Source organism: Euprymna scolopes, chromosome 24 (genome assembly GCF_053919585.1).
Source record: "Euprymna scolopes isolate OS-2025 chromosome 24, ASM5391958v1, whole genome shotgun sequence".
NCBI lineage: Eukaryota > Metazoa > Mollusca > Cephalopoda > Sepiida > Sepiolidae > Euprymna > Euprymna scolopes.
The window spans coordinates 107,566,355-107,593,993 of NC_136505.1; the positions used below are offsets into that span (position 1 = coordinate 107,566,355).

A 27,639-nucleotide genomic window follows, 5' to 3' on the forward strand; every position below is an offset into this window, starting at 1 on the left:
AATTCGCATCTCTCTACCTCTCTCGCATCCACTTTTCCCTCTTTCCGTCTGTATCTCCCTCTTCCTCTGTCGCCTGCCTGCCTGTCTGTCTGTCTGTCTCGATTCTGTCTATTTGCATTTCTCTTCCATTCTCTATCCCCTATCTCTTTTTCATGTTCCTTCTGTCTGTCTGTCTGTCTGTCTGTCTGTCTGTCTGTTTCTCTCTCTCTCTCTCTCTCTCTCTCTCTCTCTCTCTCTCTCTCTATCTCTTTCTCTCTCTCTCATGCGCTTTTAGACTTTAATGACTTTTAGATTTTAATGTGCAATTATATATCATTTTCGCTTTTATTATTGACCCGGCATAAACGAAGAAAGTGCGTTTTAGAAGGAAGCTCGGATTATTTATTTCAAGCAAACAAACAAACAAACAAACAAACAAACAAATAAACAAACAAACAAAAAATCCCCGAAAACAGGAAATCCGAAAAATTTTATTTACGTTTTTCTGGGGGTGTCAGGTATTTTATTTAATTTTAGTAACATCAGCCCCCCCCCCGCCCTTTCAAGAAAAAAAATATCAAAACAAAAAACAATAATGCATTTTAAAGAAAACGCACCAATAAATCGAAATGATAACAATGATGATGAAGAATTTTTCCAAAATGTGGATCCAACGATCCCCATGCGCCGCCATCAGAACACATCACCTCCCTTTTCATTAGTTAGAAATGATAAAAATACTCGTAGCAATGATGATGATGATGATGGGTTATTTTTCTCGGCTTCGAGCAAAAATCTCCCCCATTTTTTGACAAAAAGGAGAAAAAGGACTGGCAAAAAAGTCAAGCAAAAAAGGTAAATCTTTATTTTTTTGCATTTACACCCCAAACAAGACACAGTGCCACTTTGATGTAGGTTGTTACTATCTGAGATATAATTTGTAGGGAGTTGAGCAGCAAGATGTCTGTTTACATTACACTTGAACTTCTGCATGTCAGTACAGTCAGGGAAGTAAGAACACGTAAGAGAATTCCAAAGTCTTTATAAATCTGTGTATTTTATTTTTGTGCTTTTTTTTTGTAAATTGCTGATCTTATAAATCAATTCATTTCAAGTGAAAACATGCAATTTGGAAGTTTAACTCATTGGTCTAAAGGAGGTAACTTTATTTTACTAAAATAGTTTTTAAAAAAGTATTTTTTTCTAACAATTATTCGAAAGTTTAGTTTGAAAAAAGAATTACAATATCGTTGCATTTTACATTTTTTTGTTATCCAAGTTATAAACCTTTTGTTACATTAAATAAAAAAGTTAAATAAAATAATAAAAAAAAATTTATCCCCTGAGTTTAAATTCTGAATTGCCTGAAAACATTATTACGTACTTAGATGTCATGTCGAAATTAGTATGAATTCCAAAAATAACGAAAAATGGGCCAATAGTATATGTACTAGCTGTATCTTAGATAACAAAATCATACACAATTACGTACCGAGGTTTTATGTTTTAAAATGGCGGAACCCTAATTTAAGTCAAAAGAAATAAGTCAGTTGTTCATACTGATTTAGTCGTACAATTCTTCCACATTAAAACATACGATAAAACTCGATAAATTCTATTTTTACTTGCAAATTTTTTGTACTGGATCATTTTTTGTTAATTTTTGGAATTTATACTCATTTCGACATGAAATGTAAGTAGGTAATAATGTTTCCACCTGAAATGCGTTGGCGTAAAATATTACTTACCTACACAAGCACCCACTTTTTTATCGCATGTCCTCCTATTAGGCCGACTGGTGACCATTAACAGAGTTGCTAAACTATAATAAATGTTTGAAGCCTAATTTTTCAGGAAAAGAAAGTAAAAACAATAAAAAATTAAAGCCTAATTGCAAACTGAAATCAACTTTTAGAAAAAAAACACAAAATCAAAACAAAACAAACAAAAAAAAAAACGTAAAAAGACCAAATGGAAAAGTTTCTTTGTCTATCTATCTATCTATCTATCTATCTATCTATCTATCTATCTATAAAAGTGAAAATGTCTGTGTGTCTGTCCGTGTACATTTCCCTACCAAATAACTGTGTTAATTTTCGGTCTACAGAATCGAGAATTGGCATAAGGGCATTGGGATTTGGGAAAATCTTTTTAATCGGGTTTCGGCCAGAAATTTGGCTGTCAAGGGGTCAAAGTTAAACGATTTGTCCTTTGAAAACTCTACCAAGCTCCTCCACCAATTTTGGGGCTAAAGACTTGAAATTTTAAATGTCGGTTACATACACATGGATCAAACTTTATAATTTAATTTGTGCCCCCCAAAAATAAATGTTAAGGGGTCAAAATTGGTGTCAAAGTTAAAAAAAACTTGGACCTCTGCGGTCTCTATAAAATTACTCAGCCAATTTCTGGTCTAAACATTTAAAATTTTACATAAAGGGTATTCAGAGATAGGGTAAGCTTTTTAATCTGTTAGGGTCGAAAATTTGAGCTGCCAAGGAGTCAAAGTTCAAAAGATTTGATCTTTGCGGCGCTAATTTTTGGTCTAAACATTTGAAATTTATACATAACGGGTATCCAGACATGCGGCAAACATTTTAATCCGTTTTGGGGCGACAATTTGGCTGCCTAAAGGTCAAAGTTGAAAAAGTTGACCTTTGCAGATTCTACCAAACTCCTCCGCCAATTTTGGGTCTAAAGACTTGAAATTTTAGATGTAGATTACTTTGACATGGATCAAACTTTTAATTTTATTTGATCCTAAAACAATAAATGTTAAGAGGTCCAAATTGAGGTCAAAGTTAAAAAAAAAATTGACCTTTGCAGACTCTACCAAATTATTCAGCCAAGTTTTAGACTAAACATTTGAAATTTTACATAAAGTGTATGCAGACATAGGGCAAGCTTTTTAATCGTTTTTTGGTCGAAAATTTGGCTGCCAAGGGATCAAACTTCAAAAGATTTGACCTTTGCGGTCTCTAGCAAACTATTCAGCCAATTTTGTTACTAAACATTTGAAATTTCACATACAGGTATTCTGACATGGAGCAAGCTTTTTAATCAGTTTTTGGGCGAAAATTTGGCTATCAAGAGGTCAAAGTTTAAAGAGTTGATCTTTGCAGACTCTACCAAACTCCTCTGTCCGTTTTTGGGTCTAAACTCTTGAAATTTTAGATGTAGGTTACTTGGACATGAGTCAAACTTTTAATATATATATATATATATATATATATATATATATGCACATAAAGTTATAAACAGTACATAGCCGGGCTGACCTGCTAGAGCTTTATAAAGAAAAACTGGTTATATTGAAGAAATTTTCTTTGAGCTATACTGAATTATTTGCGTATCTTTTTATTGGTTTAGGATTGTTTTCTTAGCAGAGAAATAAAGCGTACCAGAGAACTTTTAAGAATATCTAAAAATGTTGTATTTGAGTACTCTTAGCTGAATCCAAAATGAGATTCTCCTTTGCTTAGGCAACTGGATGGAATACTGTAGCCATATCTGGGCGAGAGCTGCTAAAAACACCCTATTCTGCCTTGACAGAGTACAAAATAGAGTTTGTGGCTTAGTGGGGGATGCCCTTTTCTCTATCCTGCAACCTCTCTCCCACAGAAGAGACGTTGCGAGCCTATCCTTGTTTTATCGTTATTTCCATGGCAGGTGCTCGTCTGAACTCCAATCTCTGGTCTCCCTTCGCCAATCTTTCACGAAAAACACCCGTCTAGCTGAATCCACTGTGAAAAATTTCCCCCAGTCTATATCTGTGCCTACATCAAAACGCAGATTCCATGAACAAAGCTTCTTTCTTAGAACTGCACGCCTGTGGAACTCTGTTCCGTCTGCCTGCTTCCCTCCGGACTACAACTTGGATGTCTTCAAGTCCAATGTTAACAAATTCCTAATGAACCGCCCCCTTTAGTAAACACTTCATCAAATCTCCACACTAACGTAATGTACTTGCAATAACCCTTATCCCCAAGTGGCTTCCGGGCCTTGATAAGTGGTGATCTCGGTGTAAAAAAACAAAACAAAAAGAAAAACTGAAAAAACTAAGAATTATTTCAGAGAGTGGAAGATTTGTTTGCATATAAAGATAAATTTACCAATCATTTCCGAGCGTTTTAAGAGTATATAACCAGATTGTTAGAGTAAGTTTAGAAAACAATAATCAGCAAAAATGTGATATGACTATCGAGCAGCTCCCTCCCAATTCCCCAAACGATGTTAACCTTGTTATTTTCAATTTATTGCCAATTTTTGTTGCAAATAAAAAATGAATGGCGTTTGAATATAATTTTATGTGATGAATTGAACAAGCATTTAAAAAATAGACGAAAATTGAAATCAAAATGAGACAATGTATATTGAAAAGTTAACAACAAATACTTAATTAGGAATGAACTTTGAATCAATTACTTTTCACGGGTGTAATTTACAATTAATTTCTCAATTATTTGTTACTTTCAAACAACAACAAAAAAATCAACCTTCTTGGGCTATAATATCGTCTACGTTATACTTTAACGAGTTAATGACATAATTAGCACTCCTACATTTGACAATATGGTAGTTGAAATTGGTTATTTAATGTTTGACTTTCAATGGATACTAGCTTCAGTAAAATACTGGCTGGAACGATAAAATTGTCGCCCTAGAAAAGTCGACATGATTCCATTTCCGTTTAATGAAAACCGGTTTTCATTTTTTTGCCGTGAACCAGCTACTAGTTGGCCAGTTGTGCACAAATCCCAAGAGGGATAAAAGCCTTCCATCATGTCTGAAAGTGACACAATATTCAAATGAGCGAGATCGGAGATGCGCCACTGTACAACTCATGTTCTCTACCAATCCAAGTTATGGCAACAAGACCATTGTCAGTACCCTCAACATACATCAGTGGATTGCTATGAATAAGAAATCAACACTAAATTGTACCTGGATGTGCTGGAGAGTGTGGTGAACCCCTGGTGTAATCAGGTGGCCACTGACAGGTAGCAGGACTCAGCGCCGGCCCACAAATCCAATGAGACTCAGGCTTGGCTGCTACGACTTCTCTTACTGATTGCCCTTCCCCTCACCCCGACCTGAATCAACTGGACTACTTCCTTTGGTCATATGTCGCGAACATCGCTAACATGACCTCCCACAACACCAAAGCCAGCCTGATCACTATCATCTGCCAAGTATTCGCTGAACTCCTGGCGGGTCAGGAACTGGGAGCATGCCTTTTCTCCAAGCGCCAACGGGAGCTTTTTTTTTTTTTTTAATTACATTTTCACCCCAAACAAGGAACATTGCCACTTTGATGTAGGGGGCTACTGTTAGAGACACAGGCTACAGGGGTACTAGGTGGGGAATTGGGCAGCAAGATGTCGGTTCATGTTACACTTGAACTTCAACATGTCAGTACAGTTGGGGAAGCAGGAACCTGGAGTTCCAAAGTCTAGCGGTTCTGGTGAAGAAACTACTGGAGTAGAAGGCTCTCTTACATCTAGGGATCTCTACTGTGAAGGGGTGGGATTGTACTGCTTGTTGGGTTTATCAGGGGGTATTTACGTAGAGGGGGTACAAGTGCTTGCAGTTCGTCGGAACATTCACCGTTAAAGTACTTGTAAAACAGGCAGAGGGATGCTACGTTGCGTCGATGGGACAGAGGCTGAAGCTTGAATGATAGTTCAGGACCTATTAGATTGGCGACTGTCTTTTGAACCTTGTCTAGGAGTGAGAGACTAGTGGCAGATGCACCGGCCCAAATATGACAACAATACTCCATACATGGACGAATGGTGGCCTTATAGAGGTACAGGATACTTTCGAGCGTTAGTAGTTTTCTAGCACAGTAAAGAGAACCTACCTTTTTCACAGCGGTCTTGGCAATTCTCTCAATATAATTGTTCCAACTCATGTTTCCTCTGAATTTTAGGCCCAGGAGTTTAAAAGGTTTGCTTTCAGATAAAGAGTCATTGACCATTGCTATTGGTGGTAGAGAAGGTTTCTTGTAGTTATTGAAGGAAGCAAGTTTAGTCTTGGCAGCATTGAATGTGACCATCCATTTTTGTCCCCATTCCACTACAGATCGGAGGTCATTCTCAAGTGTTTCTGTCATTTCTTTAGATATGTGTTCATTTGTTTTCCTATCATCTCTGTTATAGAGCGTGGTGTCATCAGCATATATACCCATCTCACAGACAATTTTGTCAGGGAGGTCATTTATGAATATTAGGAATAATAGAGGTCCAACGTAGACCCCTGAGGCACTCCCGCATTTATATCATATTGTTTGTATGTACGGCCATCGAGGACAATCTGGATTTTTCTCTTATCTAAGAAGGATTTAATTGTGTGAAAGATTCTTCTAGTGATACCGTATGATCTGATTTTTCTGAGAAGACCTTTATGCCATACCCTGTCAAAAGCCTTAGATATATCTAAAGCTACTGCTCTACCCTCCCCTGCTTTGTCAAGTGAATGGTATATACGCTCGGAGATTACAGTTAGAATGTCTGCTGTGGAACGGTATTCAGCGAGTTGGGGGAGGTCATGGTGGTGATGTTTTCAAGGTATGACCAATTGATGTAGTCCAGTGGATTTAAGTCTTCCAACGGCCACAAGATTGTACCAGAGGATCACCACACACTTCAGCACATCCAGGTTCACTTTGGTGTTGACTTTCAAGCCGACTTCGAAGATGTGAGGCGGCATGATGTGGCTCTCACTGTAAACCATAACCGTAGCTGGAAGCTTTGTTTTCATCACCCTTTGCACGTTCCTGTTATCTGTGACGATTCAACAATGCATTTTAAGGGTACTGGCAATGGTACTGTTGTCATAACTTGAATCGGTAGAGAGCATGAGTTGTACAGTGGCGCATCTCTGATCTCGCTCGTTGAACATTGTGTCACTTTCAGACAGAAGGCTCTTATCGCTCTTAGGATTTGTACAAAACTCGCCAACTAGTAGATGGTCTGCAACAAAAAAGAAAACCGGTTTTCATCAAATGGAAATGGAATCATGTTGGCTTTTCTAGGGCGACAATTTTATCATTCTACCCTGTAAAACAAAATTCTTGATGATCAAGTCCCAAATTGATCCCTATCACAGTAGCCCTTATGTTTGCACTGTCAATATACTTTGTTTGGGGTGAATAAAATAATAAACTATTAATTTATTTATTTGAAAAGTTGTATTTTTTAATTTTTATTCTTCAGCTGTGGTCAAAAAGTAGAAGCGTTCTTTGTGGGTTTGGCAGGCTTTTTTGCGAACGCAATACTCATGGGATTCCTTTCAAGTCTTGGAATCTACAATGTAGAATTTAAAAACTACTTTGTCAAGAACCATGAATTGATAACATTCATTGTCATTTTTCCAACGGGTGTTTTTGGAGTTATTGGTAAGTGAAATTACTTTAATGTTAATTATTTAATGAGTGAACTTACTTTCATATGAATTAGTTCCTAAGTTAAATTGCTTTGTGTTAATCCGTTTGTAAGTTAAAATGCTTTGTGTTAATCCGTTTGAATTTAAAATAAACCGTAATTACTTCAACCATTCGCGGCCAAAATACAGCAACATGCCCACATATGAACTGACGAACTTTAAAACAAATTTTCTAATGAAACTCAATAAGGACTATCCACCTTACTTAAAAAATGCTAATTTATTTTGGTGTCTTAAATTTCTCCTCCTTCTTTTGTGCTGATGAGGAGATTATATTCGAAAAAAAAAGTCTTCGTCAATTATTGTCAATAATTATTGTCAATGATTATTGTCAATAATTATTGTCAATAATTATTGTCAATAATCATTGTCAATAATTATTGTCAATAATCATAGTCAATAATCGAGAAATCAGTCGCAGATGTGATGAGAAAACGGTACGAATGACTGTGCAAAACCAGCAAAACACCGGCAGTGTTCGTGATGCCCCTGAATCTGGTCGTCTTAGAGTTATTTCTTACAGGGAAGACAATAAGATCTGCAGCCCCAGAAACAGATTTGAAACGGTTCCTCAAATCCAACAACGGTGTAATCTTGTAAAAAGTGCCATATTTCTACAGTTAAGAACAGATTGAAGGAATTTAATTTGCCATTCTGTGTTCCAAGGTGCAAGCCAATGATTTTTGTAAAGAACAGAAAGCGTCGTCTGAACTTCGTCAAATGCAGTGAAGATCAGAACTCTTTAAATTGGTCGAAAGTGATTTTTAGCGACGAAAAGCAAGCAAATTCAATAGGCTAGCCAGTGATGGTAGGCAGTACATCTGTCGACGGAGGAACAGAAAAATATAATCATAGGTGCATAGCTTCAACGCTGCAAGGTGGTGGGGGGTTACATTTTGGTGTGGGGCGTTATGAGTACTAATTGTCCAGAACCTATAGGTCGCTTGCAAGGTCAAATTAATTCGACCAACTACAATAATATGTTGACCGAGCATTTTCTACCCTACTTTGGCCGGAATTAAGATGATAATCTCATCTTCATGCGGGATAATGCTCCCATTCACACAGCTGGCAACGTCAAGAGGTTCCTTGAAGAGTATGATATTCCGTGTATGTATTGGCCTGCACAATCTCCAGCCTCAATCTTAACGAAAACGTATGACATTACATCAAACAACAGCTACACAATGATAAATTTTCAAATCTTTAAGAACTTACAGAGAAGTGGGATGCCCTTTCACTGGAGTATTGCCGCAGACTAAGTCAACAGAATGGTCTAAAATTTAAGCAGACATGTAAATATACATACGTACATACATACATTTATATATTGGTAACTAAAATTTCCGACTCAAACTGATTAAAAAGCTTGCCCTATCTCTGAATACCCTTTATGTAAAATTTCAAATATTTAGACCAGAAATTGTCTGAGTAATTTGGAAGAGACCGCAGCGGTCAAATTTGTTTTAACTTTGACCCCTATTATGACCCCTTAACATATATTGTTTTGGGCTCAAATTAAGTTATTATGCTAAATCCATTTCCATTTCTTAAATTTCAATTGTTTATACCCCAAATCGCTGGAGGAGTTTGGTAGAGTTCTCAAATGTCAAATCGTTGAACTTTGACCACTTAACAGCCAAATTTCTGGCCGAAAACGGATTACAAAGATTTTCCCAAATCTAATACCCTGTATATCAAATTTCGAGTCTCTGGGCTTAAAATTGACAGAGGTATTGTGAAGGGAAATGTACACAGACACACACAAACACACAGACACACACAGACACGTTCACTTTTATATATATACTAGCATTTCAGCCCAGCGTTGCCCGGGTGTTTGGAGGTGTATGTTGAGCAAAAAAGAAAGAAAAAAGTGGTCAACGATTTGACCTTTGAGAACTCTACCAAACTCCTCCGACAATTTTGGGTCTACACACTTGAAATTTTGGATATAGGTTCCTTGGACATGGATCTAACTTAATAACTTGATTAGAGCCCAAAACAATAAATTTTAAGGGTTCATAATAGAGGTCAAAGTTTAAAAAATTAATCCTTTTTTCTTTTTTTTTTTCTTTTTGCTCAGCCTAGACCTCCAAACACCCGGGCAACGCCGGACTGAAATGCTAGTCTATATATCTATAAAAGTGAACGTGTGTGTGTGTGTGTGTGTGTGTGTGTGTGTGTGTGTGTGTCTGTCTGTCTGTCTGTCTGTGTACATTTTCCACTGAAATTTGAGTGGCAATAAGCCTCTCCAAGGTCCCAGTTCTTTTTGTACTTGTCCAGCAGAGTTCTGGTTATTATCGTTATTATTATTATTATTATTATTATTATTATTATTATTATTGTTATTATTATTATTGTTATTGTTGTTGTTGTTGTTGTTGTTATGAGAAGGAGGAGGAGAATTATAAAGAAAAATTCTCAGATTAAAATAATGATGATTACGATGCTGATGCTGATTAGGAAAAGCGAGTCTTATATCGTGATGATGATGATGATTATAATGAAAAACAATGTCAGATGGTGATTATGGTGATGATGATGATAATAATTAAAGGTGTCGATGACAGTGATGATGATGACGATCTGATGATAATGATTATGAAGTGTGAATCTTCGATGGTGATTATTATGATGATGATTATGATGATGAGTTTCCGATGATAATGATGATTACCATGAAGAAAAGCTCTTGCATTATAATGATGATGATGATGATGATGATGATGATGAAGAACAAGACTCAGATGATGAAGATGATAATGATGGTGATGATGAACAAATCTTCGATAATGATGATAATTATTAAGAACAATTCTTAGATGATAATGATGATGATGATGATGATGATGATGATGAGGAACAAGTCTTAGTTGCTGATGATGATGCTGTTGCTGCTGCTAATGATGATGATTATGATAATTAAGAAGAACACATTTAAGATTTTGATGAAAACAGGTGAATCATGCATGGTCCCCTGCGAACGAGGCATAAAGAAATAAATGACTAAGTTCAGCCCATTTAGCCCCAAAAGTCCCCAGGGGACGTCAAATCCGGGTGAAAATGAACAAACGGTGCAGTTATAGACCTTAACATATGTAAAATTGAGTTCTGCACCATGCAAAAAATAAATAAATGACCAAGTCCATCATTTGCCTCCCATTTAGCCTCAAAAAGTCCCCAAGGCCTTAACATATTTAAATTTGAGTTCAGCACCATGCACGACTGCTAAATAAACATATACAGAAAATTTTGAACAAATATGGTAAAATAGTCCCAAAAATGCAGTGTTTTTATTAGCCCTAAAAGAGCCCCTGGGGTACACCCATGAGTTATCGCGAAGTATAGACAAACAAAATAATATAGAAATCAGTCAGTTACAATATATATAATTATGATGAGGATCAGATAATGTTTTTGAATATGATGATCATGATCATTATTGTCATCATCATCATTGTCCAAATTTTAATATTGATTTTGTTTTAATCCATATTTTAATATTGATTTTGTTTTAATCCAAATTTTAATATTGATTTTGTTTTAATCCATATTTTAATATTGATTTTGTTTTAATCCATATTTTAATATTGATTTTGTTTTAATCCAAATTTTAATATTGATTTTGTTTTAATCCAAATTTTAATATTGATTTTGTTTTAATCCAAATTTTAATATTGATTTTGTTTTAATCCAAATTTTAATATTGATTTTGTTTTAATCCAAATTTTAATATTGATTTTGTTTTAATCCAAATTTTAATATTGATTTTGTTTTAATCCAAATTTTAATATTGATTTTGTTTTAATCCAAATTTTAATATTGATTTTGTTTTAATCCAAATTTTAATATTGATTTTGTTTTAATCCAAATTTTAATATTGATTTTGTTTAATCCAGGTTTGCTCACTGGAATATTCATGAACAAGTTTGGCGTGCGGATCACAGGCGTGATTGGAAGTCTCTTCTTGACCATCGGCATCGGCGCCTGCTTCTTTGCACATGATGCTCTCTTTTTATTGCCTTTTCTTGGAATCTTTGGAGGTAAGAATACTAAATTATATATATATATATATATATATATATATATATATATACAGGGTGCGTCTGGTATTTGAGAACATATATTTCCTTTTTTTAAATAATCAAAAAGACAAATAAAAACATCGGTATTACAAAAAGTCACTTTATTGTACATAAACTAAAATATTATTTTTTAACTTTATTAAAAAAACTCGCCCTCAGCATCAATTACAGTTGCTTGGAGGTGTATGTTGAGCAAAAAAAAAAAAAAATGGTAGTTGGAAGGCAGGCTCGAAGACTTTTCCCAAAGCACTGATCTGAAATGGAACACGCACATCAAATCTGTTACCAGGAACCCTGGGAAAATGGTGGGATCCTTCTACCGCTCCAGAAGATCTCTCACTACTGATGCAATTCTCTATCTGTATAAAAGCCAAGTACGTCCAAAGATGGAGTACTGCTGCCACATCTGGGCAGGAGCTGCTAAAAGCAGCCTATCCTGCCTTGACAGAGTACAAAATAGATTTCGTGGTTTAGTGGGGGATGCCCTTTTCTCTTCCCTGCAACCTCTCTCCCACAGAAGAGACGTTGCAAGCCTGTCTTTGTTTTCTTTATTTCCATAGCAGCTGCTCGTCTGCACTCCAATCCCTCGCCCCCCCCCCCTCGCCAATCTTTCACGAGAAACACCCGTCTGGCTGAAACTACTGTCAATAATTTTCCCCACTCTTTATTTGTGCCTAAATCCAAACGTAGATTCCATGAGCAAAGCTTCTTTCTTAGAACTGCACAGCAGTGGAACTCTCTGCCGCTTGCCTGTTGCCCACCTGACTACAACTTGGGCGTCTTCAAGACCAACATAAACAAATTCCTGACAAACCGTTCCCTTAAGTAAGACACTCTATCAAAACTCCTAATGCTAATGATTACTACAATACTATCTCATTGATTACTGTACACGCAATAACCCTTATCCGTGAGTGGTCTTTGGGCCTTGATAAGTGGTGACCCCCATGTAAAAAAAAAAAAAGAGTCTTGTTGAAAGATGTAGAGCATTCCATTTCTTACTCTATCGATCCAAGTCTTCACAACAGTACTCAGGACTTCAATGTAAGCAGCAGAATTGATTTTTAGTCCTTGTGGAATGAAATGTGGTAGCATCGCATGTTCCTCATTGCTAACCACCCCCAACATCATAACAGTTGCTGGAAATTTTGTGTGCATGACTCTTGGAACTTCAGAAGGGTTAGCACATAGCCATCTGTCATTTCTTCGGTTTACCTTTCGGTTTTGGTCAAAATTTTTTCATCTGAAAAAAAACAAACAAAGAATCTGTTGCTCAGCATGATGTTTCAGTTTGCTTAGAAGCCTCTTGGATCTTACTAACCGATTTTCTTTGGTGATCTCGGAGATAAATTGGCCTCTCTTCATCACATGCGACTTGTATCGAAGATTTTCATGACAAGTCATACGAATTGTGGCTTCTGAGACATTAAGACTTTTTGCAATTGACCTCATTGACATTTGAGGGCTCTCATCAATGATGTTCTGAACTCTTTGAACAAATTCAGGTGTTCTTATGCTGTCAGAGCGTTGTTGATGCTTTTTGCGTTTAGTAACTGGAGAAATTGGGCCATTTTGTTCTCTAATTCATTGCGAACTTTAAAGACAAACGATCGGGCAACTTTTAGAAATTGTGCAATTTGCAAATCACTGTGTTCTGCCATTATTGCAACTATTGCAGCCTGTCTTTTCATTTCCTGAGTTATATTAATATCTGCCATAATTAATTTTTTGAAAGAAACAAAGTAAAAGACTAAATAATAGATAAAAGAGATGAAATAAGTGATGTTCTCAAATACCAGACGCACCTTGCATATATATATATATATATATATATATCATACTTTAGTAATTTTTTCAATTTTATGATATAAAACAGGTAAATTTCAAATGCAGAAATTTTTATTACATGCAAGACAAAGATTACATTTCAATAAGTATATTTCCTTAACCTATAGGTTTTCGATGTCTACCATCTCCTCAGAGGAGAAAATATTAGCAAATATTATAAATGGTTTTTACTAATTTGCTAAATGTAATAAACATAGAAAATCATAATTAAAATTATAGGGAGGGGGAGAGGGAGAGAGGGTGGTAAAGAGAAAAGAGAGGGGGTAATGAGAGGAGGGGGGAAATAGGAGTTTCAATTTTTGGGGTTTAAAATTTTGACTACTTTTTTTTCTCTTGTTTGATAAGGTATATTAATTAGATACGAGGGAGAGAGAGAGAGAGAGAGAGAGAGAGGGAGAGAGATAGATGGGAGTATATATATGATATGTATGAGTGGGTTCCATATGGATTCTGAAACAGCTGGTCCAATATTTTTAAAATATCGGCCAAGCCGCTTCAGAGTCAATAGGAAACGAACTCGCAAACAGACAAACAAAGTTATATATATATATATATATATATATATATATATATATATATATATATATATATACGCGTGTGTGTGTGTGTGTGTGTGTGTGTGTGTGTGTGTGCATATAAAATTTTTTCTTAGTATAGAAGCATTGACGTTTCTGAATTTTTGAGATGAGGATTGGTTATATGTATTATTTGAAATCATCTGACTACTGTTCTCGTCTTGAGTGTAATTTTCACCACGTTCCGGTCGATATACCCTCCGATCTTCTTCAGGTGTATCTTGTCGAATTCGGGAATGTTTCTGTCGAACTCGGGAATTTGGACAGAATTTCAAGCGGAATCCTTTATTTACTTCACGGGTGTAGCATGCTCTTGTTCCATCAGCTAGGACTGGATAGAAATCCTAAACAATTCACAATTGTATTTTTCGGTCGCTTTTCAGCACATTCAAGAGAATATCACTTTTTTTTCCAATCTAACCACTACACGATGGGTCCTTGCAAACAGTTTAAGTCATAATTTTGGGAGCCTTAAACTTATTTTTATTTCTAGTTGTAAATTTGATTATTAATTATTATTAGTAAATAAAAGGGTCCATTTGAAATTCTGTCCAAATTCCCAAGTTTGATGGAAACATTCCCGAGTTTGACAAGATGCACCTGAACGAAGTTTAGAGGTCACATCCATCGAAGCGTGAAAATGATAAATAATACGAATAACCGATTCTTATCTCCAAAATTCAGAAACGCCATATAATTTATTAATTAAAATTATTGAATGGTTGGTTGGTTATTTTTGTTTTACGGCATATCAACCCTTTCCAGGTTATTTAATGCCAAATCTAGTCATTTTGAAGAAAGATTTTTAATAGAATATGTTTGTTGTTTTCCAGTCGGTTTCTATTTAACCCATAGTTGGGACCCTAACAGTTACTACCACTCCGGGTTAGAGTTGACCTGGGAGCAATGGCAATTAAAGGGTGGCTCCACACTCCCCAAAGCCCGCAAGCTGGGACCTCACCACTGGATATACTTTAAGGTCATATGCAGGACCTAAAATTATTGAAATAAGATAAGAAGCTTATTAAGAAGAGCAAACGATGATATTAAATGAAAGATGAGAAATAAAAGTTATAATAATATCATTATATCGTCAGAATAATAAGGAAAAGTAAATAGGAAAAATGAAGAAAAAACTCTTTAGACCATGGCATTTCGAAGCTAAATGCTTCTCATCTGAAGAAAAGGGCCAGAATTATTAAAAATTAAAATATAGAAAAAGTTAATTAAATTATTTATTGCGGACTATTATCCTCATCTTTCTTTGATGTTGTTTCACGACGTTTCGGCCAACTATTTATCTGGCCTTCGTCAGGTGGTAACCGTGACAGGATTAGGAACTCCGAATCTCCTAACTGCATTCTCAGCAATTATGCCACTCGTAGTTGTTGTCGCCTCACCACGTTTTTGGCCAAGTAAGCCTCTGGCCGGCTTTGGGTAGGATTGAAACCGCTATCTTCTGACAATTCTAATCTGGAACCGTAGAGATTCAACGTCTCTATCCATAGCGCTTCGGGGCCCGTGACGAGGGTGCACACACAAGTAAACAAGTATAAAACAATTATTTGCGACCTGACATGGTTCACTACCATACACTGATTAACAATCCTATTTGAGTTTTCTCTATGAGCTTCGATGAACAAATTAAAATTTTTAAATGCGTAACACTTTTGTAGACAGAGGGGACGTCAATAGTATCACAATAGACTCATAAGCACATATGTGATTACTACATAACAGAAAGATACAACTGAGATATTTTGACGAGTGCACAGCTGTTATATAGTCCGTCGTTGTGTGTGCGTTTGCATATATGTGCCTTTTTTTACTTCAACTTTTAGTTTAAAGAAGTTCGATGTTTTCTTAGAAACTAATGTGGACACATGGAATCTGTTAAAATTGAAGACACACTTTCTAATCTGTTAAAAATTAAAAAAAGACACGCTTACTAATCTGTAACATTATAAATGTGCCCTTCTCATCTGTAGAATAAAAAAATACATTTTCTAATCTGTTAAAATTTTAAAAAAAGACACGCTTACTAATCTGTAACATTTAAGAAGGTGCACTTCTAATCCGTAGAATTAAAAAAAAACACATTTTCTAATCTTTTAAAATTTAAAAGAACACACTTTCTAATCTCTTAATTTTAAAAAGACACACTGTTCAACTTTTAAAAGACATACTTTCTAATCAGTTAAATTTAAAAATAGACACTTTTTAATGTCTTAATTTAAAAAAGACACACTTTCTAATCAGTTAAAATTAAAAAGACACACTTTTTAATGTGTTAAAATTTTAAAAAGACACATTTTTTAATCTACAATTTAAAAAAAAAAACTCTCTAATCTGTAAAAATTAAAAAAACACTATCTTATCTGTTAAATTAAAAAAGACACACCTTCAAATCTGTCAAATTTAGAAAACACATGTTCTAATCTGTTAAAAGTAAAAAAACACATTTTCTAATCTGTTAAATTTTAAAAGACACACTTTCTAATGTTTTTAATAAAAAAAGGCACACTTTCTAATCTGGTAAGAATTCAAGCACACTTTTACTCCAGTATAATTTAAAAACACCTTCTTACGTGATAAAGTGAACATTTTTATTTTTATTGGGAGTTGAATATTATCTTCAAATTATTAGGCTTCCATTTTTAAAAATAAGATTTTAAGGTGCCTTTTGGAGTTTGAATTCATATTTTTAGAATGTAATTTCTCCATTTTTTTTTTCAGTGATCACTTCTCTTCAATTAGATTTCCCAATTCTTCGAGTGACCATTTTTTCATGTCGGTGGGGCATTAGAATACGCCGACTGCTCCCCTGCAGAGGGTAAAAGTCCCTCAATGGGGGTCCTGGATATGACCTTAAACTATATCCAGTGGTGAGGCCCCAGCTTGTGGGCTTTGGGGAGTGTGGAGCCACTCTTTAATTACCATTGCTCCCAGGTCCACTCTGATCCGGAGTGGTAGTACCTGTTAGGGTCCCATCTATGGGTTAAATAGAAACCGACGTGAAAACAACAAATATATTCTATTAAAAAAATTTTCTTAAAAATCTTTGGATTCGGCATTAAATAACCCGAAAAGGGTTTATATGCCGTAAAACAAAAACAACCAACCAACCGACCAACCCAATTCTTCGAGTGACCATTTTTCTCTTAAATTTATGCTACACTGTTGAAAGCTATTTTGGATATGCTGACGTGTATTGGTTGTGACTGATTATTAACATGTGAAAACCTTTTGGAATTGATACACCCGATTACACTGCATTGGGCTTAGTCTTTGAGTCTTCGGGAATTTTACATTGAAGTCCATCCTTGAAATGCTTCCTGGTCTTTTAATGAGTTTTGATATTCAATTGAGGATTAACTTACCAACAATCCTATCCCCTCTTGTAAATAATTAAAAACACACATTCTTCCTCCTCATTATGTTGAGTTTTTTTGTGATGCTAACTTGCAGTGTGCTATTTGGCGTTTATAATGTTGTTGTCTTGGATTTCTTTGATGCTGATATATATCCTACTGTAATAGGGACGTCGGAAGTCGTTGCTGGATTCGGAATCGTGCTTTTCTGATATGTAATCGGTAAGCAACAAAAGTAAAAATTTTGTTTTTTAAGTCAACAAAAAAAAATGTGTGTCTTCTTAATTTTAACAGATTAAAATGTGTGCTTTTTTAAATTTGACAGATTTGAAGGTGTGTCTTTTTTGATTTAATACATAAGATGGTGTCTTTTTAATTTTTACAGGTAAGAGAGTGTGTAAATCAGCTAAGAATGATTAAATATCTTAACCTCAAACAAAGAAAGATTAAATATCTTAACCTCAAACAAAGAAAGATTAAATATCTTAACCCCAAACAAAGAAAGATTAAATATCTTAACCCCAAACAAACAAAGATTAAATATCTTTACCCCAAACTAAGAATGATTAAATATCTCAACCCCAAACTGCTTTAGACAGATCCATCCAATTTTCTTTTTGGTATTTCAGGAATTGGTTGTTCACTGGTGTACCTCACCACCTCGATGAGCATGTGCGATTATTTTGGAGACAAGGGACGTTTGCTGATGCCTCTTATCACCATGGGCAAGGGACCCGGCACAATTATTTTCCCGCTCCTGACAACTTATCTGATTGGTGTTTACAGCTGGCGTGGAAGTACTCTGATAATGGCAGGCGTAATGTTCCAGTTGACTATCTGTGTCTTTATGTACAGCATAAAGAACCGTCACCAAGAAAAAGGCGATAGAAAGAAGGATGGTATTCAATCTACAGACCCCAGTAATGATAAAGACTGCCATTTCAGGATTCTATCAGATTCCAGTCTACAAAGACAAATAAACGCACCAGCGTCTCTTCCAACTGATCCGAAGCCCGAAAAACAGTCAGGTAATCATGCAGAATCCGATCCATCGGTGTCTGGAGATGCAGATCCGAATGAAAGCAGTTCCCATGTCTCCCGCAATGACTTAGTCGACGACACACAAGAGTTGAAAGTTTGGGATCCATTATTAACTTCGGAAGCGGAAAAAAATACAAAAGCAATAGAGAAGGAAGAAACAGCACCTTCGATAGACATTTTCCTATCAGTTATAAAAGATAAACAGTATGTATTGTTTTTAATATCCGTCAGTATCGTAGCTGGTACCGTCCATACAATGTTAACTATTTTACCAGACTTTGCTGTCAGTAAGGGGTTGACCTTAATGGACGCTGCCAACGTCTACTCCATAGGGGCATCGGGTGATATCGTCGCAAGGATCATTAGTAGTTTGCTCCTTTACAAGTTGAAGGTACCGAGTCTCCTAATCTACACCATTGCTGGAATCTTGCTAACTGTCCTGACGGTAATCTATCCTTTTCTCGCAGAATTCACCCTCATCAGTCTGTTGAGTTTTTTTGTGATGCTAACTTGCGGTGTGCTATTTGGCATTTATAATGTTGTTGTCTTGGATTTCTTTGATGCTGATATATACCCTATTGCAATAGGGACGTCGGAAACCGTTGCTGGACTCGGAATCATGCTCGTTGGATATGTAATCGGTAAGCAACTATGTTTTCTTTCTTTCGGGACAAGATTAAAGTGTAGTATCTGTTCTTCAGATGCTGAACTTCAATTTCTTGTTCTCTGTCAGTGGAGGAGAAATCCTTCACGACTGAGACAATTTTTTATTTTTGTTCCTTTTCTCCACGTTAAAAAACGACCCTGGTGTCTAACTTTGTCCCGTGGGGAGGCATTGTAAATAGGAACTATGTTTTCTTTCTTTATCGCTTTACTTTCTTTATTTTATGGTTTTTTTAATTCATAGTTTTTAGCAGCAGGGCTATCCAGTGCAGCGTCTCCAAGGGCTGTAAGTGTGTGGTTAAAAAGTAGTACGAACCTTACCTTGTACGACGTGCCGTCTGTTTCAGGAAAGGGATAAAGGAAGAAAGAAAGAAAAAAGGCCGTTCCTGCTATTTATGGACTGGTAGTCACGTGAGGTAACGAGATTTGGGAGAAATATGCAAATGAGGTGCAGTCGATTTTGCAAATAAAAAGCCTGTGAGTCAGAGAGAAAGAGGGGCAGAAGTCAGTTCTGACAGGTGTGTGCTGAGGTTTGATACCAAGAATAGTGAGAGTGCGAATGCAAACAGTTGGCAATTTTTTTTTTTTTTTTTTTTTACACAGTGATCACCACTTATCAAGGCCCGGAAGCCACTCAGGGATAAGGGTTATTGCAAGTACATTACGTTAGTGAGGAGATCTTTGGGCTCTTTAGCAGAAGAGAATTGGGAATTCTTTAATTGGACTTTACTTTCTGATAATACCAACATATTTAACTACAGGGTGGCCCACTTAAAAGTAGTCCAGAAAATGTAGTAGAGAGAAGGAACATTTTTTTATTATTTAAATTACGTGTAGTGTTATAAAAGATGCTGGAAGTGCTCCCCGTTGACATCTATTTGCAGATGCTGCCTGTAGATATTCTATGGTGATTTTCCTGATAGCGTTGGTAATGTTCTCCTTTAGTTGGTCTAGATTTTGTGGATTATTTGCATAGACTTTTTGTTTTAAAGTCCCCTCAAAGATTAAAATCACGTGATGACAAGTCCGGGGAACGTGGTGGCCATAACCCTTTGCTTATTGTTCTCTCTTCTGTAAAACATATCATGAACTCGTGTCAGTGATCTGTGAGACGTGTGGCATGTAGCGCCATCTTGTTGGAAAAAGAATTGCATTTTGTCTTGTGGTGTCAGTTGGTCTGTAAGAGAATGATTAGAGAGATGGGCTACTTTTAAGTGGGCCGCTTAATCTGAAAAAAAATGATTAGAGAAAGATGAGATATATTGGGCTACCTTTAAGTGGGTCACCCTGTATTTTTAGGCGCAGAAGGGAGTTCTGTCAAATGTGAGCTGGATTTTGATAACGAGAATTACGAGAAGGAGAACATAGCGGTTGAGAATTCTTTATTTGGACTTTACATTCTGTTAATAGCAACATATTTAACTATTTGTAGGCACGTACCAGTACATCTAATTACAGCTACCAGACATTGACAAAATAAACAGTTTTTTCAAGAAACCAGTGCAGTTAAATGGGCTGGTAAACAGCAAAAAGAAAAAAAAATAATAATAATAAATATTAAAATAAATAAATAAAATAAACAAAAGTTCAACTAGAATTCGTCACTGTTCTCCCCACCAACTCTTCCAACAGGCATTTTATTAGAAAATTGACTCCATTCCATATGCATATGTGTGCAGTGGACGATGAGATCTCGTGTGATTCGCCATCTTTGATCTCTCTCTCTCTCTCTTTCTCTCTCAGATCCCATCTGAAGGTAAGTCATATAGCCACATAATACACACACGTAGGCGCTTTCTCCTTGCTCTATTCATTCAACTCTACAACCAGAAAAAAATCGCCAATCTTCGGCAACGCTGAAATAATGAAGAAGAAAAAAAAACAAACTCTGTGCATCGCTATAGCTATTTAAGAATAAAATATTTATTTACAATGACTTTGGAATGTTATCAAACAGGAGAATTTTAGCTGACAAAGTTAGGAATTTCTAGATAAACATTATCGATTATGTAAAAACATCAGATGATCTTTAATGTTACATGTATTAATGACGTTATGAAAGGAAGATAGAATTTGAGACACATACAGTTGGTAGTTAGAGTTTGAGAAGGACAGACGAGCTGGCGACCGGTCGTAATGGCTTTGAACCCCATGGAAGCTATTCGGGCAATATCAATAAAATGCAGAACTTCGGACATGCGCGCCAATTTCCAAGGTTCTGAATATGACGTTAAACTATATCTGATGGTGAGGCCCAGGCTTGTGGGCTTTGGGGAGTGTAGAGCCACCCTTTAATTGCCATTGCTCTCAGGTCCACTCTGACTCGGAGTGGTAGTACCTGTTAAGGTCCCAATTATGGGTTAAATAGAAACCGACTTGAAAAAAAAAAAAAAGCAAAACAAATATACTCTATTAAAAATTTTTCTACAAAATCACTGGAGTCGGCATTAAATAACCTGAAAAGTGTTGATATGCCGTAAAACAAAAACAACCAACCAACAACTTTCCAAGTTGGGAAACATTCTGGGAATGGAAGTTGCAGAAAATGCACCCGAAACTTCAACTCGATTCATTTGGATGAATCTTCTTTGCAGCTTAATGTCAAAACAAGACCAAAGATAGATCAGGTCCAATGTTTCCTGATTGGTCAAATGTTAATGTCGTTGTTTCTGTTTTTATATTTAACTCATATTTATTTTTAATATCTTCCCTAAGTTTGGAAAAAAAAAAACTTGTATATTTTTTTTACAAAGATTTTTGACAGACAAACAAAATATGCCAGTCCATTTAGATTAAAATCGATTGCTTGTGTTACATAGGGTTCTTCATAAAGGGGCACCATTTACGTTTTGGTGTATAACATAAGGAGGGATTCCGTGTGCGTATGATTGTCTCTAATATAAATGGTTGTATATTTGATTATCATAAAGAGAATCGTGTGTGTGTGACATGTAATTTCAGAACCTACCTCTGCTTCTTCGATGTTGGACCATCTGGAAATTTCTCATCCTGGAGGGAGACTTGATACCTGTTTGACGAAGATTTATCACTCCAAGACGATGAATGGGTTTTATAGTTTTTATTTCACTTTCCCCAGAGGTCCTGCAGAAGGTGGAAGTGAAATCGGCCTGTGTGGGGGTTCTTCTTCTACACACGTCAGCGTTCGTCTCCCCCCTCCCCAGTTAAGAGGGGGAGACAACGGAAAGCCGTCTGTCTTCTTCAAAGCCCAAATCAAATCTCACAGATCTAGCCAACCTGACCACGTCACATATACGTAATCTGGTCAGCTGACCTTCGGTTCTGGTAAACGTGTCTACCTCCACGTTTACTCACCTCTCTTTCTATCTCTCTCTCTCTCTCTCTCTCTCTCTCTCTCTCTGTAACATTCCTTCTCCCCCTTTTTATCAAAATGTATGGCGAAGGCATACATTTTCTACTTCCCACATTTACTAAGAATGGGATATATATGCTCACCCCACTGGCAAAGAAAACTGTCATACCTTTATTCAATATACTAAGTAAAATAATATCGACAAATAATACAATGTGGCGCTAATCCTTGCGCCCTCGAAGGTCAACAACTCCCTGTGACCCCATGGTCTCTTCATAATTTAAATCAGAATTTCAGGAGCATCCTTTACTCCCGTCGACACTACGCGTGATCGATAAATTCTCGGCAATCAACCGAATAATAAAATCGAGGTCCATCTGCCTCTTCAAAACGGACTATCATCGTCCTTGGCTTTACAGATCAGCTTTCTTCCCATAGGTAGCACACACAAAAAAATTTAGATTAAAATCGATTGCTTGTTCTTGAAATTAGAATCCCAGAAAACTGATTCTAATCTTATTTTATGCAGATTCATTCTTGTGTTCCAAAATCTTTTTTATTAGGCTTAAAAAAATCGAAAATTTATTTTGAATAAATATCTTTGGATTTTTTTTTTCTCGGTTTCATATTCTTTTATTGCCTAAATCTGTTTTATTGTTTGCGTGCTGCGATTGCTTGAATACAGGATTAGCGGCAACCAATAGATGAGCCAGATTCTCCTTTGTCACATATTGTTCAAATGAACGTGCCCAAATCGCATGACTAGAAAATCAACAAAAATAATTTTCATACATTTGTCGTACCTTAATCTGTCGTATATTAATAATAACTAGGTTTATGACAACAGCATATTCTTTTCCTTGTTTTGATTCTCAAGTATATATCCATTTATATCTTATGTTTTTATGTAGACTAATGTGGTTCTCGGTTAATTGTGTCTAACTGTGTCTGATATATACTCGAGAATCAAGACAATGAAAAGAATATGCTGTTGTCATAGCTCTAGTTATGACTAGGGCTGTGACAACAGCATATTCTTTTCATTGTTTTGACTCTCGAGTATATATCTCTTAATATCTTATAAGTTTTTATATAGACTGATGTGGTTCTCAGTTGATTGACTGTATCTTACTGTGTCGGATATCTACTTAAGAGTCAAAAGAATATGCTGTTGTCATAGCCCTAGTTCTGACCGAGTAAGTCTTAATTAATTCACAATTGTATTTTGTGTGTCGCAAATTACTTTGAACTTCTACCTGGTCATGGCTGATGGAATGAGAACATGTTACCCCCATAGATCAAATAAAGGATTCAGTTTCAAATTCCGCATAAAGTGCGATAGAAAGATACCTGAGTTTGACAAAATATGCCTGAAGTAGGTTGGAGGTTACATCGATCAAAACATTATGAACAATAGTTTGAATAATTTAAATTACTTTTTGCCATATTGGATGAGAATTGTCTGATTAAAGTTTTTTTTAAATATTATTACTAGGACTATGACAACAGCATATTATTTTCCTTGTTTTGAGGTCCTGGATATGACCTTAAACTATATCCAGTGGTAAGGCCCCAGCTTGTGGGATTTGGGGAGTGTGGAGCCACCCTTTAATTACTATTGCTCCCATGTCCACTCTGACCTGGAGTGGTAGTACCTGTTAGGGTCCCAACTATGGGTTAAATAGAAACTGACTTGAAAACAACAAATGTATTCTATTAAAAAAATCTTTCTTCAAAATCTTTGGATTCGGCATTAAATAACCTGAAAAGGGTTGATATGCCGTAAAACAAAAACAACCAAACCAAACCTTGTTTTGATTCTCAGGTATATATCCATTGATATCTTCTATGTTTTTATGTAGAGTGATGTGGTTTTCGGTGGATTAATTGTGTCTAACTGTGCCGGATATATACCCGAGAGTCAAGACAATGAAAAGAATATGCTGTTGTCATAGCCCTAGTAATGACACTCTCAGAACGAATTTTTATATTTTAAGGCAAAATCTAGTGAAGTTCTTCCAATGAAATGAATTTTGAATTAATTCCATGTTTTTGATTTGTGGATGTTTTTTCTTATCTGTATTTCTCTTATCAGACCAAAGATGGACCAGGTATGTTTCCCCTGATTGGTCAGATGTTAAACTCCCAGAGAACTCTTATCCGTCCCTTTTTGCTGTAAAGTCTGTTGTTAATGCTATAAGTACGTTGTTAAACTGTATCTGTTAATATATCGACATGTACAAACACGAGAACACTAGACCATCATAGAAACACTGTCATTAAATACTTCGTTCTCCTCGGCTTAACATTCACAGGCAATCACGTTTTGAAACAGATACATTGAGAGAATTGCCACGGCGGCTGTGAGAAAGGTGGGCTCTCTCTACCATGCTAGAAAGTTACTTGCACCTGAAAGTATCCTGTACCTCTACAAGGCCACCATTTGCCCATGTATGGAGTATTATTGTCACATTTGGGCTGGTTCACCGGCTACTAGTCTCTTGCTCCTGGACAGCGTTCAAAAGAGAGTCGCCAACCTGATAAGACCTGAACTGTCATCCTAGCTTCAACCTCTGTCCCATCGACGAAATGTTGCATTCCTGTGCGTGTTTTACAAGTATTTTAATGGTGGATGTGCTGATGAACTACACGCCCCCTGTACCCCATCAATGTAAATACCCCCCCCCCCCCGGCAAACCTAATAAGCAGCCAAGTCCCACTCCTACACAGTAGAGATCCCTAGATGTAAGAAGGCCTTCTACTCTAATAGTTTCTTCTCCAGAACTGCTAGACTCTGGAACTCCCTTTCAGGTTCATGTTTTGCCAACTGTACTGACATGCAGAAGTTCAAGTGTAATATGAATAGACATCTTGCTGCTCGACTCCCTACATAGTATTCCTGCAAATACTGTCCTCGATAGTAGCTCCTTACATCAAAGTGGCACTGTGCCTTGTTTTTTTACATAGGCATCACCACTTATCAAGGTCAAGAGGCCACTCGAGGATAAGGGTTAAAGAGTGTACAGTAGAAATTGGACAATATAGTAATCGTTATTAATGGAAATTCAGTAAATTTGTTAACAAGTGGGACGGCTCATCAAGAACTTGTTTACATTAGACTTGAAGACAACCATATTGTAGTCAGCTGGAAAGCAGGAAAACGGACGACAATTCCATAGGCGTGCAGTTCTAAGAAAGAAGCTTTGTTCATGGAATGTACGTTTAGGTTTAGGCACAGATAAAGAGTGGGGGGGGGAATTATTGATAGTGTTTTCAGCTAGAGTGTTTCTTGTGAAAGTTTGGCGAGGGGGGGACCATAGACTGAAGCTCAGTCGAACACTTTCCATGAAAATAACGATACAGCAGAGACAAACTCGCAACATCTCTTCTGTGAGATAGAGGTTGCAGGGAAGAGAAAAGGATATCCCCTATGAGGCTACGAAGTCTATTTTGAACTCTATCAAGGCAGGACAAGTCCTTTCTAGCAGTTCCTGCCCAGATGTGGCAACAGTATTCCATCCTTGGACGTACCTGGCTCTTATATAGATAGAAAATTGTATCAGCAGTGAGTTATCTACTGGATCGATAAGAGGATCCCACCATTTTTCCAGCGGCCTTGGCAACAGATTTGATGTACCTGTTCCATTTAAGATCAGGAGTAAAGGTCAAGCCCAGAAGCTTGTCAAAACTTGAGGTCTCCTCAAGACGAGAGCCATTCATTTCAACTGCTGCCAGATGGAGACCATAATGTTGATGATGTAAAGAGAGAAGCTTTGTTTTAGATGCATTAAAAGCAACCAGCCACTCCTTTCCCCATTGTACCACATGCTCAAGATCAGAGGAGAGAGAATTGGAGAGAACTTGGTCGTTTACTGACTTAGATGTGCTACCATAGATGGTAGTGTCATCAGCATAAATGTCTACAAATGATGTAAGGATGTGATTTGGAAGATTTTATGCATACAATCCGGCATGCAGCGTGCGTCGAGTTGATCATTCGGAAATGTACACCCGGCTATACAACAAATGTTTCTACTGTAATAAAATTAAATTCAATATTTGTACACACGTATATTATAGAGTGTGTCAAATTCTTAGAGAAAACAAAGATTTTTTTTACTGGGGGGGGGGGGGTCGTCGCTTATTAAGGCTCAAATGCTACTCGAGGATATGGGTTAACGAATGTCAGGTGGCCAGTGAGACAATACTGTAATTATCAGTAATGGTGGAAATTTTGTAGGGTTTAATTATTTAAGAGGACGTTTCAACAAGAACTTGCTTACATTAGACTTGAAAACGACCAAATTATAGTCAGCTGGGAAGCAGCCCTGTGGTCTTGTGTTTCACAGACGGGTATAGAAAATTGTTCTTAAAATTGTAATGTAATAATGGTTGCGTAAAGTTTAATAATTTATTAGTACATTTAACGTACGTATGTTATGGCTTATTAAAAGAAAAATAATAGACTAAGAGTAAGTTGAATGTCTTTTAATTCTATAAAATATCTTTAATTAGAAATAATTATTATTGAAACAAAATCGACAATTATTTTTACTGTCACTGTGGAATTTCCACAGATCACGCTAGTAAAGATAATACGGATAATCAAATTAAAACTATTTTTTTTTTAAATTTCTCTTTGACAGGTCATGTAACGGAGATTAATGATGGCGATTACACGAACACGTTTTTCCTTCTCTCAGGGCTGACCATGGTTGCCATGTTGCCGATGATTTTTTTGGATATGAATAAATGCAGACGTAAATGAAGCTGTTGACATCCGCTGGACATGAAAACCGCTTGACTGGAGGAATCTTTATTTTTTGGTCCGTCCAGAGTGTTTCTTGTTTGGGGAGTGGGATATAATCTATGTAAAATTGGCCTTGGATCTTAAGTTGCCCTTGTAGGGAGGAAAATAAGTGTGGACCGTTTTACTCACAGCAGGCAGGGAGCATGGGTTCATGCCTTTTCCCGAGTGTACTAGTGTGTGACTGGAGAGATCTGAGTGGTCATGAACTCGGGTCATCGATTTTACAGTCCATGATGATAAATTTGTAAGGCATATAGGTGAAGACAGAAACACACACACACACACACACACACACACACACACACACACACACACACACACACACACACACACACACACACACAATATAGTCTTGGAAGTTTTTCAATCTTTAAATCTATATATATAACAAAAAAAAAAAGACTGTTAGAGATTTATTTTGGCAGTGAATTAATTAATTCCCTGCAATCGCTGAATGAATTTTTTTTTTCACGAATTCACAATAGTG

The 27,639-nt window shown here is 36.4% G+C and overlaps 1 protein-coding gene across 1 annotated transcript; it reads left to right on the forward strand.

The window, feature by feature from the left end:
* Positions 1–293: 293 nt before the first annotated feature.
* Positions 294–27,497, forward strand: LOC145246896 (uncharacterized). Its single transcript, XM_080108768.1, has 5 exons — positions 294–834; positions 7,197–7,378; positions 11,328–11,471; positions 17,937–18,989; positions 26,989–27,497. The coding sequence occupies exons 1-5, from the start codon at positions 575–577 to the stop codon at positions 27,108–27,110; spliced, it is 1,761 nt and encodes a 586-aa protein (XP_079964894.1). The 5' UTR covers positions 294–574; the 3' UTR covers positions 27,111–27,497.
* Positions 27,498–27,639: the final 142 nt, after the last annotated feature.

Coding starts and splice junctions, on each gene's coding strand:
- LOC145246896 (XM_080108768.1), top strand. CDS start 575: ATGCATTTTAAAGAAAACGCACCAATAAATCGAAATGATAACAATGAT. Junction 835..7,196: donor AAAAAAGTCAAGCAAAAAAG/GTAAATCTTTAT, acceptor TTTATTCTTCAG/CTGTGGTCAAAAAGTAGAAG. Junction 18,990..26,988: donor GCTCGTTGGATATGTAATCG/GTAAGCAACTAT, acceptor TCTCTTTGACAG/GTCATGTAACGGAGATTAAT.